At 40.8% G+C, this 24,084-nt stretch overlaps 1 protein-coding gene across 3 annotated transcripts in view; it reads right to left on the reverse strand.

Moving 5' to 3' along the window:
- The window catches only part of nfat5b (nuclear factor of activated T cells 5b), a 253,303-nt gene that overhangs the window by 79,570 nt on the left and 149,649 nt on the right, over positions 1-24,084 (reverse strand). For all 3 annotated transcript variants that reach the window (XM_048546462.1, XM_059651737.1, XM_048546463.1), the window contains one exon: positions 17,074-17,617. In XM_048546462.1, coding sequence (XP_048402419.1) covers positions 17,074-17,617 — 544 coding nt within the window. The remainder of the gene's footprint in view (positions 1-17,073; positions 17,618-24,084) is intronic.

Here is a 24,084-nt window from a genome sequence, read left to right on the forward strand (position 1 = left end):
TAGCTTAGAAACTTAACTGCTCTTTAACATAGGTCAATGCCATTATTGTGTGTGCAAGTTCCAAAAAGAAATCAAGTTTAGCTAATTAGACTTGAATTGGGTTTATTTTTGATCTTGCCTCCCACTTGCACCAGACAAACAATCCTCCCTAACCAGTCCACCAGGAAATTCAGAGATGAATCGTGATATTGTGATTTATATATGTTTTAGTTTAGACTTTAAATTTTGAACTTGTGACATATATTTTCTGTTCTGATTAACATATTTCTGTACCATTGGCGATTTCCTTTTTGAAAGCTACGAAAGACAGTTCAAAGATGCTAACGGGAGTTTGTTTACATTGGGAGAATTTATGAGTGAACAGTGGAATGCAGTAGGCTTTCAGATAGAAGATTCCAGAATTTTCTTCGTGCTTGGGGACAGAACTCATAGGTTTGGGGAAAAGAAGAGCTTTCTAATTTCAGATTGGGGTAGTTTATGGAAGGTTTGGCTGCCGCTAGATGTGTAAACAGTTGCTCCTGAAAATTAAAATGTAATTTCAGGACTGTTAAGAGATTACCTCTGTTTAAGAAGTCTAGTTTAATAAGATCCACATCAGAAGTGTTCGGTTAAAAACCTGAAGAGTTATTTGATGTGAAAAAGATGAAATTCTCTGTTACTATAAACAAGAGTTTTTGGAATTATTAGGATTGTATTTTGCATGTGTTCCAAGACATTTAAACTTGTGTTACATGAAACTAGTTTGGTTTACTCTATTTTATTTTCATTTCTTTTGCACAGTAAACTGTTTTCGTTGTAAAACCTGTATCTGCAGCATTGTGTGTTTGTGTTACAGTGAAAAACCACCTCATTAAAGCCAAACCAAATAAACATCTATTAAACCAGGGTTTATTTTGGGATCTAACATCAGAAAGATAATAATGTCTCATTCTTCAATTTACCTTACTATTTACTCCCTCAACTTGATTCCATGCCTTGCGAAGTTGACATCCAACAACAACCTACACTTCTTCATTCTGTAGGATGCACTTATTTTATTACTGTCCTATTTATATAACCAAATACATCATGATTCTGTATACTGTGCATCTGTACTGGTTTGTTAATTTCACAACAGATATGATTACATATTATAAGTGTCACTTGTTCAAAAAATGGCCATTCTGAGATCACATAAATCAAGTTCCATTAATAATTTAGGCTGACAATTTCATTATAAATGCAATAAAAATTAATTCAAAGCACAAAGACAAAGAATCAGCTGGAAATTTTTACATTATTTCGTAGCCATAACCATTTCTATTTCCAACAACATACATAGCTTTAAGATAAAATCATGAAGGCAGCCTAATGGGATAGGGATAACTTAAAGATTACTAAAATTACTACTTAATATTGTCAGCCAAATCAGGCAAAATCAGCTTAATTTTCTAAAATGAAAATATTGTGAAGTGAATGAATATGGAATGTTATGGAGTGTAGACAATATAATATTAGATAATATAACAAAACTCATGCAGTTTAATAACACTGTTGTAAACCCAAGGCCTTACATCCTTGAAACATATTGGTGACAGGAATATTTTATGTAACATATTGAAGTAATGGTTTTCTTTTGCTCTAGACTACTCTCATTACCCACTCCCTTCCAGTATGGGTATTCCTGCAATTGAATTATGTGATTTAGACTGAAACATTACTTCAACATTTGCTTTGAGACCTTGTAATATTGAGCAGAAGTACCAACTTTAAGAGCACAAAATAGTTGATGGCAAAATAGTCATCCATTAAACAAGGGTCTAGGCCCGAAACGTCAGCTTTTGTGCTCCTAAGATGCTGCTTGGCCTGCTGTGTTCATCCAGCTCCACACATTATTATCTCTCATCCACTAAACAATTTTTTTTGCACTAAAGTCAGGAAGAGGCTGTAAGGACTGGCTTGTTTCGCACCCCAATTGTTCTTGGAAGATTTCTTGTTAATTTCACTGATGGTTACAAGAAATTGTACACAAAACCAAGACTCTGGGATACGGTATAAGGTTTAAGACTAACACAGGAGACACTTTAATAAATTTTACTAATTTTGCTCAGTTCACTTTTTTTATAAACCCCAGTGAGAGTCTCACACCAAGTGGATAGCTGAGCTCAACAGAAGGCAGGAAATGGCTTTGCCCACATGATTATTGAGCTGATGATTCTATTAGGAATTATTTTTTCACAACGATGAGAGAAATAGAAAAATTTCTACAGATTTACAAAGTCACAAAACTGCGATATTAAGAATAAACAAGATCACACTTTGAAACAACAGAACTTCTTCAAATAAAGTTACAAAATAAAAAAGACGCTGTACACACTTAATGCATGGCAATGGGAAAACACGGGATCTCTTCCTTCAAGATTACTAATTAAACTTCTCTGCATCACCACCCAGGCAACTGTTTAAGATCAAACTTCAAATCATTATTAAAGAACAAAGAAGCTAAATTTAAATCATAGATAACATTCTAAATTGTATTTTTAAATTAGTTATTGCTACTTAAATGGTAATCAGCTCCATCCATACCAATAAATTTAAAGCAACAGCTGTCACATACCTATAGTGAAACTAAAATAACACAGCAAGTGCCAAAGATCCCTACTTTTCTGAACTACAAATGTAGTCTCTGTTGATTCCAAACTTCCTTTAGCCCACCTGTCAATTTCTAAAGAGGTTTTGTATAATTATTTTAGCCTGATGAATCTATGTTTATATTAGTTGTTATTTTTTCCCCTGATCTGATCCCTTGCTACTATTGCTATTGCCAAGGCCACCACTTTAGAAGCAGCATTCAAAGTGCAAGTCTCTTGTCAAATCCATTTAAAGAACAGCAACTTATAATTAAAGGTGTTTAAAATTGGATTAATTGAAAGTAAACAATAAAAAGATTCCAACAATACTTCATAATTTTAAAGATTTTTATGATAGACTAAAGCATATAGCATGTATGTCATAATGCCTTTTTAAAAAACCAAAATATTTATTTAACATTTTGCAGTGATTTTATTAAAAATCTCACTTTAATATACTTTCCATCACCATAACTATACCGAAAGTACACAAGCTTTTCTCAAATGATCTCTATTTCCCATACATGTGGCACTTTTCAGACTTGTATTAATTTTCACCTGTGACACTTTGGATTTCAGTACAATTGATCTATGAAACTCCTACCAATTCACTAAATACTGTTAAAATAAAACTTTTCATTTCAGTCAAATTATAAACTCAGCACAGAAATCCTTATGGATTGCACATTAATAATTTGGACATGTCAGCATTTGTCCCCGAATTTCAATTTAAATATTTTCTTTTTAATGGCTCATGAGTTCTAATGCTAGAAACATTCACAATAAAAAGGTAGACTACCAACAATATAAACAGATATACACAGTTTACGAAACAGCGCAATTGTGGAGATGTGGCTGCAGAGTGACCAATAATGAGGAAGAATATTGGCTTGGAAACGTGATGTGGAATCTGTACGGACAGAAATTAGAAACACCAAGGGACAGAAAACACTGGAGGCCTATAGAAGACCCAATCCAAAGAGTATGGTGATGCAAAGGATGGCACTAAACAGGAGATCAGAGATGCGTGCATTATGGTACAACTGTAATCATGAGTGACTATGTAAATAGACATTGACCAAACTGAACTAGCAATAATACTGTGCGGAAGGATTTCCTGGAGTGTATAAATGTGATTTTTAAGACCAATATTTTGAGCAACCAATAGGACAGCAGGCTATCCCAAATAACGCACTGTGGAACGAGAAAGGATTACTTAACATTTGTTATGTGTCGGGTCTACTGGACAACAGCAACCATAAAGCTGTAGTATTGTTCATTATGATACAGAGTGAAAGTGAATCCGAAACGGATCCTGAATCTAAATTAGAAGGAAACTATGAGGGTACGAAGAATGACTTGGCAGATTGGTAGATTGGAGCACCTTACTATATGGTTGGTAGTTGATGGGCAATGGTTAATATTTAAGGAATGTACACATGATTTACAACAGTGCATTCTTGCATCACATAGGAATGAAACAGGAAAGATGACTCAACCTTGATTTACAAAATAAGTCAGGGCTATGATTAGAATCAGAGATATACAAAAGTGCCACAGAAGGTAGCAAGCATAATCACTGGTAGCAGTTTAGAATTCAGCAGAAGAGGACAGAAAAACAGATCAAGAGGAGGATAATAGAGTGCAACAGTAAACTTGCAGGGACAATAAAAATTGGCTGTAAAATTTCTATATTTGGGGGAAAATATTAGCAAAGACGAATATTGGTCCCTGACGGGCAGAAATGGGGGAAATTACACTGGGGAACAAAGAAATGGCAGGAAAATTGGACTAGCAAGTTTAAATCATGGCAGGAAAGGACAGTCGAGTGGAATGTGTTCCTGCCACTTATGGGAGTCAATGACCCTACTCATGTCCTAAATGACTAGATGTGCAGGATAACCTCCCAACTGCACAAACTTGAGCTCTGTGCTTCAGAGCTTAAAGAGTGGTTGAAGGCAAGGTGATAAACCCACAAAGCTGCAAGGTCCGTGGACAACATGTTTAGAGATGGTCACACTGCAGTTGAAGATACTGAAGGAATGAAGAGAATGAACGGAATGAGTGACCACCAGGCAGTCGAGGAGAAACAGGTAGGTCATGAAGGAGTCCCCTGGATCCCTCTCACAAATTGGTTTTCCATTCTGGAAGCTGTGTAGGGGTCTGTTACCGCAAGGGACTGCAGTCAGAACCAGGCACCTGGCACCAAAAATGGCTTGACTGTGCGGAGGAGAGAAAGATGAAAACAAGAGCGATACTAACAGGGGATTAGCCAGTTAAGGGAAAAGACAGGTTGCAGACATGACTCCAGGATGGTTAGTTGCCTCCCTGCTGTCAGGGTCAGGGATGTCACTGAGCAGCTCCAGGGCATCCTGAAGGATGAACTGACAGAAGCTGTGGAACACATTGGTACCATCATCATAGATATAACTAGGGGTAAGGTCTTGCATCACGAGGTCAGAGAGCTAGATTAAAAAGTAGGACCTCAAAAGTTGTAATGTCAGGTTTACTCCAAGTGGTACAGAAGAACGAAAATAAAGCAGATGAATGTACGTGGCAAGACTTGAAGCAGAAGGGATGGTTTTAGATTCCTGGATCGCTGGGACTGTGCCTGGAAAGGTAGAACCTCTACGAACAGGATGGTCTGCACTGGAACCAGAATAGGACCAACATCCTCGTAGAATGGTTTTCTAGTTGTTTCAGCGCCAGCAGTCTGGGAGAAAGCACAAGAGCAGCATGGGAAGGCAAGCTTCCACCCAATAAATTTGGGAGTGAACTAATACCCAAGACACTGCACACGTAGCGTCTCCCATCCTCTAACCTGATGATAACGACTAAAGTGTGGTGAGCAGGTAAGCTATTTGTATTTCTTTTTCCTCATCTCTGTTATCTTTCGGGGTGGTCACCTCGACCCCAAATCCTCGGAGCGGATTGGAAGGCAAAGCCAGAGTCTGTTTGAGTATGTAACGGAGTAAACTTACTGGTGCAGAGAACACTGCGAAACTAAACACAAAACTAATTAATTTTAAATAGCTAAGTAGAGATGGCAGGCCAGGTGATGTGTTGTAGCTGTATGATGTGGGAGCTAGCTGATTCCCTTGAGAATGGCAGTGACCATATCTGCAACAAGTGTTGGCTGCTTGAGGAGCTCTGGCTCAACGCTGATGAGCTGGAATCTGAACTCCAAACACTGCAGCACATCTGGGAGGGGGAGAAATACCTGGATGCTGTGTTCCAGGACGCAGTCACATCTAGTAGATTAACTAATATGAATTCAATCAGCGGGCAGGGGCAGCAGTGTGTGACTGAGAGTGAGGCAGGTAGAGGGACCCTGCAGACAGGAGCACAGGAGCCGCAGCCCTTGACATTGTCCCACAGCTATGAGGCACTTTCTCCCCGCGTGAACGAGGAACAGGGCTGCAGGAAGGAGGAGTCAATTGGTCCAGGAGTCCATTCAAGAGGGGGGAGGGCTGAAGCAAAAACACAGATTCTAGTTATAGGGGATTTCATCATCAGGGGGATAGACAGTATCCTTTGTGAGCAGGATACTGAATCTTGCATGTGTGTTGCCTGCCCAGTGCCAGGGTACAAGATGTCAGAGCATTCGAGACAAGGCAGATGATTTGATGGTGCAAATCATGGCAAATGGGTATGATTTAGTGGCCATTACAGAGCTATGGTTACACGATGGTCATGACTGGGAGTTAAATATCCAGGGGTATCAAACTATTCAGAAGGACAGATAGAAAGGTAAGGGAGGTGGTGTTGCTCTAATTTTTAAGGATGATACAAGGCCAATAGTGAGAGATGATACAAGTTCTACTGAACAAAGCCTTGAATCCGTTTGGGTGGAAATTAGGAATTGCAAGGAGAACAAGTCACTGATAGGTGTGGCCTACAGGCCAGCAAATAATGACATTGTGGTGGGGCAGGTAATAAACATAGAAATAGCTACTGCATGTAAAAATGGTACAGCAGTTATCATGGGGGATTTTAACCTACATATTGATTGGTCAAACCAGGTTGGTCATGGCAGCCTTGAGGAGGGGTTTATTAGATTGCATCTGCAATAATTTCCTTGAACAATATGTAATGGAACCTACGAGACAACAAGCTATCCTAGATCTAGTCCTGTGTAATGAGACAGGAAGAATTAATGATCTCACAGTTAGGGATCCTCTTGGAAGGAGCGATCACAGTATGGTCAAATTTAAATTACAGATGGAGCGTGAGAAGGTTAAACCCAGTACCTATGTCCTTTGCTTAAACAAAGGAGACTATGAAGGAATGAGGGAGGAATTAGCTAAGGTAGAATGGGAGCAAAAACTTTATGGTGGGTCAATTGAGGAACAGTGGAGGACTTTCAAAACAATTTTTCAGAGTGCTCAGCAGAAGTATATTCCAGAGATAAGGAAGATCTGTAGGAAAAAAAGAGGGACCCAGCCCTGGATGTCTAAGGAAATAAAGGAAAGTATCAGATGAAAAAAAAATACAAAAAATGCAAAGAGTAGTGGGAAACTAGAAGACTGGGAAATCTTTAAAGGCCAACAGAAAACCACAAGAAAAGTTATAAAGAAAAGTAAGATAGATTAACTAGCTCAGAATATAAAAACAGGCAGCAAAAGTTTCTAAAAATATGTAAATCGTAAAAGAGTAGCAAAGGTAAACACTGGTCCTTTAGAGGATGTGGAGGCCAATTTAATAACTGGGAATGAGGAAATAGCCGAGACATGAAACAGTTATTTCGTGTCAGTCTTCACAGTGGAAGACACAAATAACATGCCGAAAACTAATCGCAAGAAGGTTACAGCAGGTGAGGACCTAGAAACTATGATTATCACTAAGGAGGCAGTGCTGGGCAAGCTAATGGGGCTAAAGGAAGACAAGTCTCCTGGCCCTGATGAAATGCATCCCAGGATACTAAAAGAGGTGATGGTGGAAAGCAAATGCACTAGTAATTATTTCCCAAAATTCAGTGGAATCTGGGGTGGTTCCTGCAGATTGGAAAACAGCCGTGACGCCACTGTTTAAAAAAGGAAGTAGACAGCAGGTAATTTTAGGCCAGTCAGCTTAACTTCAGTAGTGGGAAAAATGTTTGAATCTATCATTAAGGAAGAAATAACAAGACATCTGGATATAAATTGTCCCACTGGGAGCACCCAGCATGGGTTCATGAAAGGTAGGTCGTGTTTAACTAATTTGGTGGAATTCGGTGAGAACATTACTTGCATCGTGGACAATGGGGAACCTGTGGATGTCGTGTATCTGGATTTCCAGAAGGCATTTGACAAGGCGCCACACCAAAGGCTGCTATGTAAGATAAAAGTTGCATGGTATTACGGGTAATGTATTGGCACGGATGGAGGATTGGTTGACCAGTAGAAAGCAAAGAGTAGGGGTAGATGGGAGTTTTTCTGGTTGGCGGTCAGTGGCTAGTGGCGTACCTCAGGGATCAGTGTTTGGACTGCGATTGTTTACAATTTACATAGATGATTTGGAGTTGGGGGACTAAGTGTGGCGTGTCAAAATTTGCAGATAACACTAAGCTGAGCGGTAGAGCAAAGTGTGCAGAGGGATATAGACAGTCTAAGTGAGTGGGCTGAGGTCTGGCAGATGGAATACAATGTTGATAAGGTTGAAGTCATCCATTTCGACAGGAGCAACAGGAAAATGGACTATGTTTTAAATGGTAAAAAAACTGCAGCATGCTGCTTTGCAGAGGGATTTGGGTGTCCTTATGCATGAATCGCTAAAAGTAGGATTGCAGGTGCAGCAAGTGATTAAAAAGGCAAATTTTGTCTGCCATTGCTAGAGGGATGGAGTTTGAAAACAGGGAGGCTATGCTGCAGCTGTATAGGGTCCTGGTGAGGCCACACCTGGAACACTGTGTGCAGTTTTGGTCTTCTTACTTGAGAAGACATATACTATCACTGGAGGGGGTGCAGAGGAGATTCCCTCACTTGTTTTCAGAGTTGAGGGGTTTGGATTATGAGGAGAGACTGAGTAGACTGGGATTATACTCATTGGAATTCAGAAGAATGGGGGGAGATCTTATAGAAACATATGAGATTATGAAGGGAATAGATACGGTAGAGGCAGAGAGGTTGTTTCCGCTAGGAGGTGAAACTAGGCCTAGAGGGCATCGCCTCAAAATAAAGGGAAGCAGATGTAGGCCTGAAGTCAGGAGGAACTTCTTCAGCAAAAGGGTTGTGAATCTGTGGAACTCCCTGTCCAGCGAAGTGGTTGAAGCTACCTCGCAGGATGTTTTTAAGGCAAGACTAGATAAATTTTTGAACAGTAAAGGAATTAAGGGTTATGGTGAGTTGGCGGTTAAGTGGAGCTGCGTCTCAAAAAGATCAGCCATGATCTTATTAAATGGTGGAGCAGGCTCGAGGGGCCAGATAGCCTACTCCTGCTCCTAGTTAGAACATAGAACAGTACAGCACAGAACAGGCCCTTCAGCCCACAATGTTGTGCCGACCATTGATCCTCATGTGTGCACCCTCAAATTTCTGTGACCATATTCATGTCCAGCAGTCTCTTAAATGTCCCCAATGGCCTTGCTTCCACAACTGCTGCTGGCAACGCATTCCATGCTCTCACAACTCTGTGTAAAGAACCCGCCTCTGACATCCCCTCTATACTTTCCTCCAACCAGCTTAAAACTATGGCCCCTCATGTTAGCCTTTTCTGCCCTGGGAAATAGTCTCTGGCTATCAACTTTATCTATGCCTCTCATTATCTTGTATACCTCAATTAGGTCCCCTCTCCTCCTCCTTTTCTCCAATGAAAAAAGTCCAAGCTCAGTCAACCTCTCTTCATAAGATAAGCCCTCCAGTCCAGGCAGCATCCTGGTAAACCTCCTCTGAACCCTCTCCAAAGCATCCACATCTTTCCTATAATACGGCGACCAGAACTGGACACAGTATTCCAAGTGCGGTCTAACCAAAGTTTTATAGAGCTGCAACAAGATCTCATGACTCTTAAACTCAATCCCCCTGTTAATGAAAGCCAAAACACCATATGCTTTCTTAAAAGCCCTGTCCACTTGGCTGGCCATTTTAAGGGATCTATGTATCTGCACACCAAGATCCCTCTGTTCCTCCACACTGCCAAGAATCCTATCCTTAATCCTGTACTCAGCTTTCAAATTCGACCTTCCAAAATGCATCACCTCGCATTTATCCAGGTTGAACTCCATCTGCCACCTCTCAGCCCATCTCTGCATCCTGTCAATGTCCCGCTGCAGCCTACAACAGCCCTCTATACTGTTAACGACACCTCCAACCTTCGTGTCGTCTGCAAACTTGCTAACCCATCCTTCAATCCCCTCATCCAAGTCATTAATAAAAATTACAAACAGTAGAGGCCCAAGGACAGAGCCCTGTGGAACTCCACTCACCACTGACTTCCAGGCAGAATATTTTCCTTCTACTACCACTCGCTGTCTTCTGTTGGCCAGCCAATTCTGTATCCAGACAGCTAAGTTCCCCGTATCTCATTTCTCCTGACCTTCTGAATGAGCCTACCATGGGGAACCTTATCAAATGCCTTGCTGAAGTCCATATACACCACATCCACAGCTCGACCCTCATCAACTTTTCTAGTCACATCCTCAAAGAACTCGATAAGGTTTGTGAGGCATGACCTGCCCTTCACAAAGCCGTGTTGACTGCATTTAATCAAGCTATGCTCTTCCAGATGGTCATAAATCCTATCCCTCAGAATCCTTTCTAACACCTTGCAGACGACAGACGTGAGACTTACCGGTCTGTCATTGCCGGGGATTTCCCTATTTCCTTTTTTGACGAGAGGAATCACATTTGCCTCTCTCCAGACCTCAGGTACGACTCCAGTGGAGAGCGAGGATGCAAAGATCTTCGCAAGTGGCAAAGCAATTGCATTTCTCGTTTCCCAAAGCAGCAGAGGACAAATCTGGTCCGGGCCTGGCAACTTGTCAATCTTAATGTTGGACAAAATTTTCAGCACATCAGCTTCCTCTATCTCTATCCATTCCAGCATGCACGCCCGCTCTTCAAAGGTTTCATTCACTACAAAGTTCGTTTCTTTCGTAAAGACAGAAGCAAAAAACTCATTTAGGGCTTCCCCTACCTCCTCAGACTCCACACACAAGTTCCCTATGCTATCCCTGATCGGCCCTACTCTTTCTTTGACCATTCTCTTATTCCTCACATAAGTGTAAAATGCCTTTGTGTTCTCCCTAATCCGTTCTGCCAAGCCTTTCTCGTGCCCCCTCCTGGCTCTCCTCAGACCATTTTTGAGCTCCTTCCTCGCCTGCCTGCAATCCTCTAGAGCTGAGCCTGACCCTAGCTTCCTCCACCTTATGCAAGCTACCTTCTTCCTTTTGACGAGAAGCTCCACCGCTCTCGTCATCCAAGGTTCCTTTATCTTACCCCTTCTTGCCTGTCTCAGAGGGACATATTTATTCATCACTCGCAACAACTGTTCCTTAAACAGTCTCCACATGTCTATAGTGCCTTTACCATGGAACAATTGCTACCAGTCCATGCTTCCTAACTCATGTCTAATTGCATCATAGTTTCCTCTTCCCCAATTAAATATCCTCCCATTTTGCCTAATCCTCTCCTTCTCCATAGCTATGTAGAATGTGAGGCAGTTACGGTCACTATCACCAAAATGCTCTCCCACAAGATCTGATACCTGCCCCGGCTCGTTTCCAAGCACCAAGTCTAGAATGGCCTCTCCCCTCGTCGGCCTGTCAACATACTGAGTTAGGAAACCCTCCTGAACACACCTTACAAAATCAGCTCCATTCAAATCTTCTGCTCGAAGGAGGTTCCAATCAATATTAGGAAAGTTAAAGTCACCCATTACAACAACCCTACTACGTCCGCACTTTTCCAAAATCTGCCGACCTATGCTTTCTTCAATCTCCGTGCTGCTATTGGGGGGCCTGTTGTAAACCCCTAACGGGGTGACTGCTCCCTTGCTGTTCCTAATTTCCACCCACACTGACTCGGTAGGCAGATCTTCCTCGACAATGGAAGCTTCTGTAGCTGTGATGCCCTCTCTGATTAGTAGTGCTACACCCCCTCCTCTTTCTCCCCCCATCTCTTTAAATGCTCTAAACCCTGGAACATCCAGCAACCATTCCTGCCCATGAGAAACCCATGTCTCTGTTATGGCCACAACATCATAGCACCAGGTACTGATCCATGCTCTAAGTTCATCACTTTTATTCCTGATACTCCTTGCATTAAAGCAAACACACTTTAACCGATCCCTTGGTTCCTTCCCACTAGCTGGTCTACCTCTTGCTATTGCCTCACCTGCATCAACTCTCACCTCCGGTATACAGCTCAAGTTCCCACCCCCCTGCCATACTAGTTTAAACCCTCTCGAACTACTCAGGCAAACCTTCCACCCAGGACATTGGCCCCCTTCCAGTTCAGATGCAACCCGTCCTTCTTGTACAGGTCCCACCTTCCCCAGAAGGCATCCCAATTATCTACATATCTGAAGCCCTCCCTCCTACACCAGCTGCGCAGCCACGTGTTAAGCTGCGCCCGCTCCCTGTTCCTCGCCTCGCTATCTCGTGGCGCCGGTAGTTCTTAAGTTCTTGTGTAGTGCTGCTGGGAGGAGTTTAAACCAGTTCAGCAGGAACAAAGGTCACTGTGCACGAATTCAGTTGCAATGTTGCATAAATGAGAAAAGTAACCAAGGCAAAGCGAACTGAGCCATACTGTGCCTGGAAGGCGTAATGGGAGGTTGGATGGCCTCTACTTTAATGTCAGGAATATTTACGGCAAGACAGATGAGGTAAGGATGTGGATTGACACATGGGACTTCGATGTTGTTGTCATTACACAGATGTGGTTGAGGATATCACAAGACTGGCAACTTTACATTTCAGGGTATGGGATCTTCAGGCAGGACAAGGGAGGGTGCAAAAGTGGAGGTGGCGCCACATTATTAATTAGGGTGCCAGTATCTGCAGAAAGGAGGCACGATACCCCACAGACCATCTTTCCCTTTTCCATCGCAAACTTAAAACATGATAAAAACCAAAAGAACTGCGGATGCTGAAAATCTGAAACAAAAACAAAGTTGCCGGAAAAGCTCATATTTCAGATCCAGTGACCCTTCCTCAGAACTATTCAAAACTTACAATATTGTATTTGCTATCAGCTAAAATGCTTCTCTACTGTCACCTCAAACACTTGCCTAGCTTCATTCCCAGAATTAGGTCCAACACTTTGCTGTACCTTGTCAGATATTCCACATGACTGCATGAAAAGCCCTCATGTACACATTTCAAGAAATCTGCCCCCTCTGAACCTTTTATATTGCGATTATTCCAATTAATATTGGGATAGTTGAAATCACCCTATTATTATTTTTAAATGTTTAAGTGAATTGACTACCTATCTGCTCCTCAATTGCACGCTGACTATTTAGGGGCTTATGCTACGCTCCTAACTGTGACTGCGACTTTTTATTTCTAAGTTCTACCCACAAAGCTTCATTTGACAACCCTTTCAAGATATCGTGCCGCCTTTCTGCAGATACTGGCACCCTAATTAATAATGTGACACCACCTCCACTTCTGCACTCTCCCTTGTCCTGCCTGAAGATCCCATATTCTGAAATGTAAAGTTGCCAGTCTTTTGCCTTCCTCAACCACATCTGTGTAATGGCAATAACATCGAAGTCCCATGTGTCAATCCACACCCTTACCTCATCTGTCTTGCCATTAATATTCCTGACATTAAAGTAGAGGCCATACAACCTCCCATTACGCCTTCCAGGCACAATATGGCTCAGTTTGCTTTACCTTGGTTAATTTTCTCACTTATGCAACATTGCTACTGAATTCGTGCACAGTAACCTTTGTTTTGTTGAACTGGTTTAAACTCCTCCCAGCAGCACTACACAAGAACATAAGAACTAGGAGCAGGAGTATTCAGAAGGGTCTAGGCCCGAAATGTCAGCTTTCCTGCTCCTCTGATGCTGCTGGGCCTGCTGCGTTCATCCAACTCTACACCTTGTTGTCTTGGATCCAAAGTTAGCTTAGTGATAGGAAACAGAGGGTGGTCGTAGGAGGCTGTTTTTGTGACTGGAGCCTGAGTGCAGTGGTGTACTCTTGGAATCAATGCTGGGTCCCTTATTGTTTGTGATATGCATAAATGTTGTACATGAGAACATGGGAGGGATGATAAGTAAATTCGCAGATGGCACAAAGATTGGCAAGATGGTTGACGGTGAGGGGGAAGGTGTCAGGTTACAGGAAGATATAAATGGATTGGTCAGATGGCAATCAGTGGCAGATAGAATTTAACCCTAATGAATGAGATGATGAACAAAACAAGGGCATGATGCTGTGAAGCTCAGAGGACCAGAGGGATTGGTGACAGAACTATCCTGGGTTTCTTGTCCACAGATCCCTAAAAATGGCAGGACAGGTTGATGTGGAATATGAGATCCTTGTCTTCCATCAGTTGTGGCATACATTGTAACAGCAGGGAGCTCATATTGGAGCTGTACGGGATTTTGGTTAGGTCACAGCTTGAGAACTAGGTGCAGTTCTAATCAACATACTATATGAAGAATGTGCTTACACTGGCAGTGGTGCAGAGAAGATTCATCAGGATGTTGCCTGGGATGAAACATTTCAGTTATGACGACAGGTTGGATATGCTTGAGTTGTTATCTTTCAATGAGAGATGGATGAAGGGGAGCCTGAGAGAGGTGTTTAAGGTTATAAGGTGCATGTCAAGGTGAATAGAATAATTAATGGATCAGTAACGAGGAAGGATAATTTAAAATTACAAGTCAGGAGTTTTACAAGGGATTTGAGGAAACACTTTTTCACCTAGAGATGATGTTGTCTGAAATACGCTGCTCGAAATGCTCCATCTCAGGCTTCTTGGGAGGGTAGTTGAGGTGGGAAACATCAACCTTTTAAAAAAAGTACTTGGATGAACACTTCAAGCGTCATAACATTCATGGCTATTGGCCTAGTAGAGGAAATGGCACTAGTATAGCTAGTAGTATATTTTTGTTGGTACAGACACGATGGGCTGAAGGGCATCTTCTGTACTGTATGATTCTATGAACTGAGCACATATTTTGGCTCTATCTTTACAAAAAAAAATGATTTCTTAAATATCAGGGAAGTAAGAGTCTAGTGAGAGGGAGAAATTGAAGAAGATGGTGCTGAAGAAATTAGTGGGGTTAAAGGCTAACAAATAGCCACAGCCCAATCATCTGCACCCCATAGTACTAAAGGAAGTTCTCTGGAAATATTGGACTCATTGGTGATCATCTTCCAATATTATCTAGGCTCAGCAGTTGTTCCTATAGATTGGAAGGTGACAAATGTAGCCCCGCAATTTAAACAAAGGAGAAAAAAGTAGAAATACAGAACAGGTAGCCTAACATCCATAGTGTAGAAAATGCTAGAGTTTATTATGAAAGATATGCTAACAGAAAATAGCAAAGCATTTCAAAAATAAAATTCTAACACTTTTCAGCAGTTCAAAGACGACCTGATTGGGTTCAGAAGCGAGTATATTTACTCCTAGAAAAGGAGATGGTTCAGAGCATGTAAAGGATTGAGTCACCTCGTGAATGAATGTATCTTACAAAACTTGCTGAACAGGAGCTGTCTGTTACAGTTTTGTAGATTATTAAAGAACCCAAGTCTAAGCTCTCAGCTGAATGTGTGGTCAAGGGAAAAGGCCTCACATCTTTAATGCATTAGAAAGGGAAGGAATTTCTCTGGATTTTTGAATGAAAGTGTTAAGGAGCAGATGGGATTTAGTTTTGCCATGTGTTTTAAGATCACTGAAGTGGTGTTATAGGTAGATAGCTTGGGTTTTTTTGTATAATAAACTTCAGTTTTATTATTGAAACAAAATCTGCAGTCTTGAGAGATTACGATTCCATAAAAGGCTGTCACATTAACTAAAAAAAAGCAAAATATGATCTACAAAGCCAAAATTGATTCTGGATTCTGACTTGTCAGCAGTAATACTGGCTGAAATCATGGCAAAACACATTGATATTATTAGAAACCTTCAGACAATGATAATCATGGCCAAATGAGATTGAATACTGCCATTAAGTCAAGGATTATTCAAGCACAGATCAGGGAGGTGACAAACAGAGGAGATATATCTGCTTCATAGAGTTGGTGGTGAAAGTATGCAATAGCAAATTTTGAGACAGAACACTTTTCTACTCTAAAATTTTGATGAGGATAAAAAGGTTTATCAGAACTATCAATGTAATTTTGTTAAAGCTATCTTGAAGAAGAGAAAGTAAATCTGTGAGCTTTGCTACTGGTTCAATGAATGAAAATTGTCCTTTCTAGTCCTATATTCTTTAACAAAATAGGTAGTATTTATGAACAGGTGTTTTTGGGAAGAATATGTTGGCTAATGAAGTAATACATTAAAAGGTAAACAATTTCTCCTGTTCTATACAGGACTGCCTTTAGGTGAGGAAGAGGAATTTAGTGATTTGGGAGATTCTCAAAAACTCATTTTCCCCCCTCTTTTGGTTTGCTTTTCCCCAGAATCTAACAATAATGGTTGACAGTGTATTGTCATTATAAGAGCAATTTTAAAGAAAAAATTAGGTGAGGGATATCAGATCAGATAGTATTACAGTGAAGGCACTTCCTCTTTAGTCGATCTAGTTTTGAAGTGCAACTGAAATTCAAAGTTGTTTATTACCGGGAATTCTAAATTACCAAATAGTACCAGACTGTACAGCTCAGGTTAATAGATACATACGATTACCATATAGTCAATTGCTATCCATTACCCTCTATGAGGGGTGCTGGGCACATGTGTGCAAGGGCGAAAGGGTGTGAGTACGAGAAAGAGACAGAGAATGCGGGAGGGTGATTGTTTGTGTATGAGGGCATTCATGTGTGTAGGGGCTTGTCTGTGAGATGAGTGTGTGGGCATGTGGAAGATAAGTGCGCATATGTGTGCGATGAATGAAGGGGGGGATAAAATGAAGCTCTCTGTTATTTGAGGATAACATTTGCTACAACAGAAGCTACATTACCAGTTAATAGGAGGCGCAGTTAATGTTAGGAAAAAATTCCATTCAAAGATTTGTTTATGAGACAAGTTATAAACTGAAACACTTGTTTAAGTAAATCAGTTTAAAGGGTATATCAAACATTTGTTACACTAGGGAGATTCCATTATACAGCTGAGAAATTTCTTGAATTTATTCTTCTAAATGACAGATCATTTTAACCTTGAATTTTAAGAGAGCGTGGTGCTAGCCAGGACAGATGATTTAATAGATGAAATAGGAAAGAAAGAAGTCTATATCTGAAAATCCCTTCATTTTTAAAGAAAACAAAACACAAATTTAATTTATATCCTGTATGCGTTTTAAAAAAAAATCAGAATACTACCTTAAAAGCTCAATTAAAATTTTGAATAAAAGCTATACCAACCCATTGCTTCCCCTTGCGCTGCTTTTGCCTTCTGAGATGAGTTGAGAAAGTACATAATGGGGTCCTTTTGCACTGTCTGCATCAAATACATCCATATTCGACTCTTCATCATCTATACGTACAAAGCCTGGTCGTTGTTTAGGTGAACGTTTCCGTGATTTCCGTGGCACTGTTGTGTTGTCATTATAGGAACTGGAACTCATAATGCTGAAATTCGAACCTGATTCATCCATCCAAATATTGCTGCTCTGCTCTGAGTCACCTCCATCATCCTGACAAGACATCCGGCTGTCATCTAGCAAGTCTTCAGGTGGCGGAGAGATGTTGAGGACTGTCCTCCTTTTGGGCATGGACTGCAGCTGTGGGGCATTACTTAACTGATTTTCATAGCTCAGTAATTCACTTACCCCATGGCCACTTACCCCCTGTTCTGGAGTGCAGCTATCTACTTGCATAGATGTGTTGTCAGTTACTGAGGTAGAATACATGCTGGGATTGGAAGATGGGGTGAAGGTGTTGCTTTGACCACTGCTGGAGACGACATCTGTGGTATGTACAATTCAAATGTAAATACATAAATTCAACACGAGTTAGCTAGCAATGTTCAACTGTGTTCTGTTTAACTGTTCACAAATCATTAATTCAATAATTCATACAATTCCAAAATGTGAGAAGCAGCATGTGACATTGGAAGGTTCTCTTTTAACTGGGAGACAGTGTACATACAATACTCTTCAGGTTTCCAATCAGGGTCAGCACAAAATAAGATAAACATTGATACATTATAAATCAATTTGGGCTGCTCATAGTCAAATAATTAAAAATGATCTTCAGAAATGCAAAATAAAGAACTGTTGAAGAGACACTCTGCTTGATAGGCAAATTCCTGGAACTAAAATGAAAGAAAATTAAGCTAAACTTAAAATCATAACTACTTTCCATCTTAAAAGGCATTACAAAAATATAAATAGGCACAAATCGGATGAATGAGTACGTGAAAAACAAAATGGGACCACTGTTGCATGCACTTCTCCCCGTCAAGATGAAGTCTTCTGAGCAAAACAAAAATTCTTTTGGCATGATCCATACTGCTGGCCAAAACAGTAATTAGTAAAATGGAGGAGATCAGAAACCGAAAAGGCTAATTAATAGTAAATAAAAAATGGAAGGTAGTTGATGTCTTTACTTCATCAGAATTTGAAATGGATTCAAAAACAGATACAATATCAATAACGCGGTCATCCACACTCAAGTTTGGAATTTGTATTTATATTGTACATAATAATTAACAAACTTAAAAGCACAATATTAGCAGGACATTAGATGCATGAAACAGAGATACCAAATTTGTTCACAGCCCGTTCCAACCTCCTTAAATACTTGAAGTTTAACATATTCTGAAAATGTGAAAACTTGACAAAATCTGCTGAACATAAAGTACCCTTATAATTTTAATAATGACTTTAAGGTTATATGTTAAAATATAACAATATTCATTTTTAATTCAATGATATTTTCCATACTTTGTACTTGTTTAACAAATGCATAATTTGCAACCATTTTATGAGATAAGAATCTTAAGTGCCTTGTAGAAAGTGAAGTTAATTTTAACAACTTTTTCTCTTTTTGTCAGTTCTGTCTTTTCTCACTTTCTCCCCTGTTATTCTGAAAGTTATTCTGTAAATTGATGTAGTCAATAATCAGAAAACAATGGCCTCCTCTGAGCAAACAGGTTAACAAACTCTCACTGATGACCACAAGAAGTTGCATTCCTCTACAGAAGAGTGAAGCTATATGCGCTTGAACCAATTATGGAATGTATTCAATCCAAATACCTGATTTTCAACATCAACAACTGGCACTGGGTGATACCTGGGAGATTGCAGATCACCCTTGGTAAGATGCCAAGATATGTGGTGACAGATATGCAGCATTAACATAGATTAAACAGTGAATGAAGAGTCAGTCAATCATGCCAGGAAATCAGAATTAAAAAGATCAGTAGCAGACAGAATCTTATCTTTCCAAATGAACAAACTGCTTCAAGCCTAAAATCCATATTACTCCCATCTCAAGAAATGTAACCAAAACATACTATAGCTGTCCAAGTTAAAAAAGCAAAACTTCGCAATTTAAAATAATGGAAGAACCCACCTACTCCACTTGAACAATCTTAGCAACCTATTTATGACTTAGTCTCAAGTGGTATTGGATACCAAGAAATGTTCTGACATTGATTGAAACAGCAAAGAGCTCGACAGTAGGCCTTAAACCAATCATTAGAATTCTTGATGGGATGGATGAGATCAGTAAGCATACAAGCGCTGTCAAAGAACAGTCCAAAGGTTCTGTCAAGACAGCAAAGATATTTTAAAATACCAGACTTTTTAATGTTTGAGGAAAAGTCCAGTGTGTGTATTCTTATAAAATAAAAATGATTGCATCTAACTAAGTCTGATCATTTAGACTTCAATATTTCCAGTGCTATATTAATGATGATTGACTGATCTCACAAGAATCCAATATCAAAGTGGGGTAGCTTTCATTTCAGGCTCCATCTCTGGTGACCACCTTGAAACTGACATCTATTTCAAGCCCACAGACTCCCACAGCTACCTAGACGACACCTCCTCCCACCCATCTTCCTGCAAGAATGCGATCCCCTACTCACAACTCCTCCGCCTCTTCCGCGTCTACTCCCAAGATGGGGCTTTCCACTCCCAAACATCCCAGATGTCCTCTTATTTCAAGGAGCGCAACACCCCTCCTTCAGTGGTTGAAAATGCTTTCAACTGCAGTTCTTCCGTTTCCTGCACCTCTGCCTTCACGTCCCTTCCCCTCAACAAAACAAAGACAGAATCCCCCTTGTACTCCCAGATCACCCCACTAACCTCTGGATTCAATGCATCATTCTCCGCCACCTGCAATCCGACCCCAGAAACAAAGATATACTTTGCTCCCTACCCGTATCTGCCTTTCATAGGGACCCCTCTCTCCTCAACTGCCTCATCCGTTCCACACTCCCCACTTTCCCCACCACCTTTTCCTGCAATCACAGGAAGCGCTACACCTGCCCCTATACCTCCCCGCCTCACCTCCATCCAAAGAATCAAACAAACCTGTCAGATCAGGCAGAGGTTCACCTGCACATCTGTCAACACGGTATATTGCACCTGCTGCTCCTGATGAGGTATCCTCTACATTGGTGAGGCCAAGTGGAGGCTCAGAGACCACTTTATATAGGACCTACTCTCTGTTCATGACAAACAACAAAACCTTCCATCACCAACCATTTCAACTCCTCTTCCTATCCCGGGGGACATTTCCATCATGGTTCTCCTCCAGTGTCACAATGACACCACCTGGAAACTGGAGGAGTAGCACCTCACAGTCCACCTTGGGAGTCTACAACCTAGTGGTCTCAATGTGGACTTGACTAGTTTCAAAATCTCCCCGACCCCAGTCTCATCCCATGACCAACCCTCCCTCTCATCCCTGCCTCCTTGACCTGACACAACCTGTCTATCTTTCTTCCGCCTACCTGCTCCTCCCACCTCACTGACCAATCCCCACCACTGCCTACTTGCGCTCACCTATCACCATCCCACCTACCTTCCCCAGCCCCACTCCTCCCCTCTCTATTTAGTTCAGAGATCCCTTCTCACTCCCCCATTTCTGAAGAAGGGTCCCAGCCAGAAACATCAAACTTTTCTGCTCCTCTGATGCTGCCTGGCCTGCTGTGCTCCACACTGCGTTATCTATGGCTTTCATTTCAGTTTGATTGACAGCTACAAGTAGTTTTAGGAACTTTGATGACAGACCATAAATTTCAATGTTGGTGCACTAAAATGAAATTATTTTAGAAGGATTGTTTATGATTATGGGGTTATGATGAATCAGAATGCTTTTTCAATATATGAAGTTTGAAAAACACTTCGAATTTTATCCAACAGAGCTTCATTTTTGTTGACTCCTGAAAAGCGTCACTGGTGGATCGTAGAGGAGTTGGCAATGTAGGTGAAAGGTAAAGGGTGAGGGATGGGTTGAAACTAAGTTGCCCATAAGGTCAAAAAGGGTGATGGGAAGTGGGGTAGAATGACACATTGGCTCAGAGGGTGAAAAGAGGCATTTTAGCCCTTTGTATCCATACCAGTCATCCCGTATCTACGTATTCTTATCAAAGATAATGGGAACGGCAGATGCTGGAGAATCTAAGATAACAAAGTGTGGGGCTGGATGAACACAGCAGGTCAAGCAGCATCTTGGCCTGCTGCGTTCATCCAGCCCCATACTTTGTTATCTAAGTATTCTAATCCACTTTTCAGCGCCCGGCAGATCTAAATACTTCTTCAATGTCTTGAGGGTTATCACTGCAACCATCCTTTTAAGCAGTGAGTTCCAATTACCCAGTAAATACCCAAAATAATTTCCTCAAATCCTCTTTAATCTTCCTGCTCCTTATCTTATAGACTCGGGGGTATTGGTGGGAGGAGTTTGAGGGGATACAGGCTCTTGAGCCTTTACTTTGTTTTAACTTAAATAAAAGAAAATCATGTGGTAATAGTAAATTGAAACTGCCTTTCAGCTTACCCACATCCACACCTGTATGCCAAGCACTTGCTTCAGGCTGCTTTTCCTGAGCAACTTTAAATTGAATGCATGTCAATCTGTATGTCTCCATTCCACATTTCATAGTTTTGCAGAAACAAAGATGTTACTAGCTGAATAGTAATTACATTTATTTGTATATATCAGACATCTCAGTGATTAAAACAGCAATCTACTTAACTGGACAGAGAAATCATTGAAGTTTTGACATGTTTTATGATGTTTTCTGAAACACAATTAGCGTTGTTACCTCACATTTCACAAAGCTATTCACTACCTTATTTTACAAAAACACTCAATTAACTGGATTCCACCACGTTATTTTTCATTGCCTAGGAATTAAAAGAAACAATTTATCTTAAGAACCAGAATAATTTTCCCTCAATCAATAGAAGACACCAATGTATGACAATTCCTTTAAAATTTGGCCAGTTCCAAATATGTTTCAACTGTTGTTAAACTATCTCTGTATATTATCTTTTGCAAATTCTGCCATCTCCATCATAGTTTCCTCATTAAACACATCTTTGTCATCTTTCAACATTCAAAACAAATCATCTCGATGATCACTTCACAATGACCCCAACAGCTGTTTTCTTTCCACAGAATCTTCCTACGGAAGAACAGGAGATATAATAACTGCCTTTTACCGCTCCCTTCCAGCTAGCTTGGACACAAACACACTTTCCAGCTGAAACAGAAATTTACTTGCACTTGTTTTAATTTGTTATACTGAATTTGTACTCTGATATGGCTTCCTCTAAACTGGGGAATCTCACTCTCGTTTGCAGACAGCTAAATGTTAAGACCATAAGACAGAAAAACAGAAGTATGCTATTCAGCTCCTAAAAGTCTACTCCACCATTCATAAAAATCATGACTGACTTGATAATCCTCAACTCCACTTTCCTGCCTTTTCTGAATAACCCTTGGATTCCCTTACTGATTAAAAATCTGTCTACCTAATGACCCAGCCTCTACTAGCCCCGGTGTTAAATAATTCAGATTTACTATCCTCTAAAGAAATTGCTCCTCATGTGTGTGTTAAATGGGCAACCCATTATGCTGGCATTATTCCCTTTGTTCTTAGACTCTCTTACAGGGGGAAATAACTTTTCTGCAGCTACCTTGTCTCCAAAAAAATCTTGTATGTTTCACTGAGATCTTTAGTTCTGAAAAAGATCCATACCAGACTCGAAATGTTACCTGTGCTGATCTCTGCACAAATCCAGCTTAACCGGAATTTCTCGAGCATTCTCTGAAATTGTTCCATTAGCCTCCCTATTACCTGCTGAACATGGACACTAGTTTTTTGTGGTATACACTCAAAGACTCCGAACCTCTGTATTACAACTCCCTGCAGTCTTTCTCCATATCTCTACATTATGATTAGATTAGATTCCCTACAGTGTGGAAACAGGCTCTTCAGCCCAACAAGTTCACACCGTCCCTTGAAGCATCCCATCCAGACCTACCCCCCGATAACCCACACACCCCTGAACACCACAGGCAATGTTAGCATGGCCGATCCGCCTAGCCTGCACATCTTTGGGCTGTGGGAGGAAACCAGAGCACCCGGAGGAAACCCATGCAGACACGGGGAGAATGTGCAAACTCTGCACAGACAGTTACCCAAGGCTGGAATCAAACCCGGGTCCTTGGCGCTGTGAGGGTGCAGTGTTAACCACTGAGCCACCGTGCTGCCCCAATAATATTCCATCTGCCACATTTTTGCCCATTCACTTAATTGGTCTATATCCTTCTGCAGAATACGTCTTGTCCTCACCGCTTGCCTTCCCTATTTATGTGCCATTCACAAATTTGACTGTCGTATCTTCATTTCTCTCATCCAAGTATTTAACATATACGGTAAATAATTGTAGCACCAGTATTGATCATCCTACAAGTTACAGGTTGCCACCCTGAAAGTGCTCCAAATATCTGAACAACTCTCCATCTTCGACTAGTTAGCCAGTCCCTTATCCACATTAATATATGTTACCTCCAAAACCATGAGCCCTCATTTCATTCAGTAGCTTAACATATGTATCAAATACCTCTGGAAATCTAAACATATCACATCTACTGCTTCCTCTTTATTTTTCCTGTTTGTATCCACCTCAAAAGAATTTAAGAAATTTGGCAGGGATGGTCTTTCCTTCATGAAGACATGCTGAATCTTCTTGATCATATGTATTTCCAAGTGGTCTGCTTGTACGTCTCTTATAGACTCATTTTCACAATAAACAGATGAAAAACCAACTGGCCTATTGTTGCAAAATCAGACATTGCTGTAAAAACACTCAACAGATCTGTCAGCATCTGCGGAAAAAACAGCGTTAACATTTCAGGTAGTGATGCTTCTTCAGTTTAGTTCCGTTCTGTAGAAGCGTCTCTGGATCT

The sequence above is a fragment of the Stegostoma tigrinum genome, chromosome 16, assembly GCF_030684315.1.
Source record: "Stegostoma tigrinum isolate sSteTig4 chromosome 16, sSteTig4.hap1, whole genome shotgun sequence".
Lineage (NCBI taxonomy): Eukaryota > Metazoa > Chordata > Chondrichthyes > Orectolobiformes > Stegostomatidae > Stegostoma > Stegostoma tigrinum.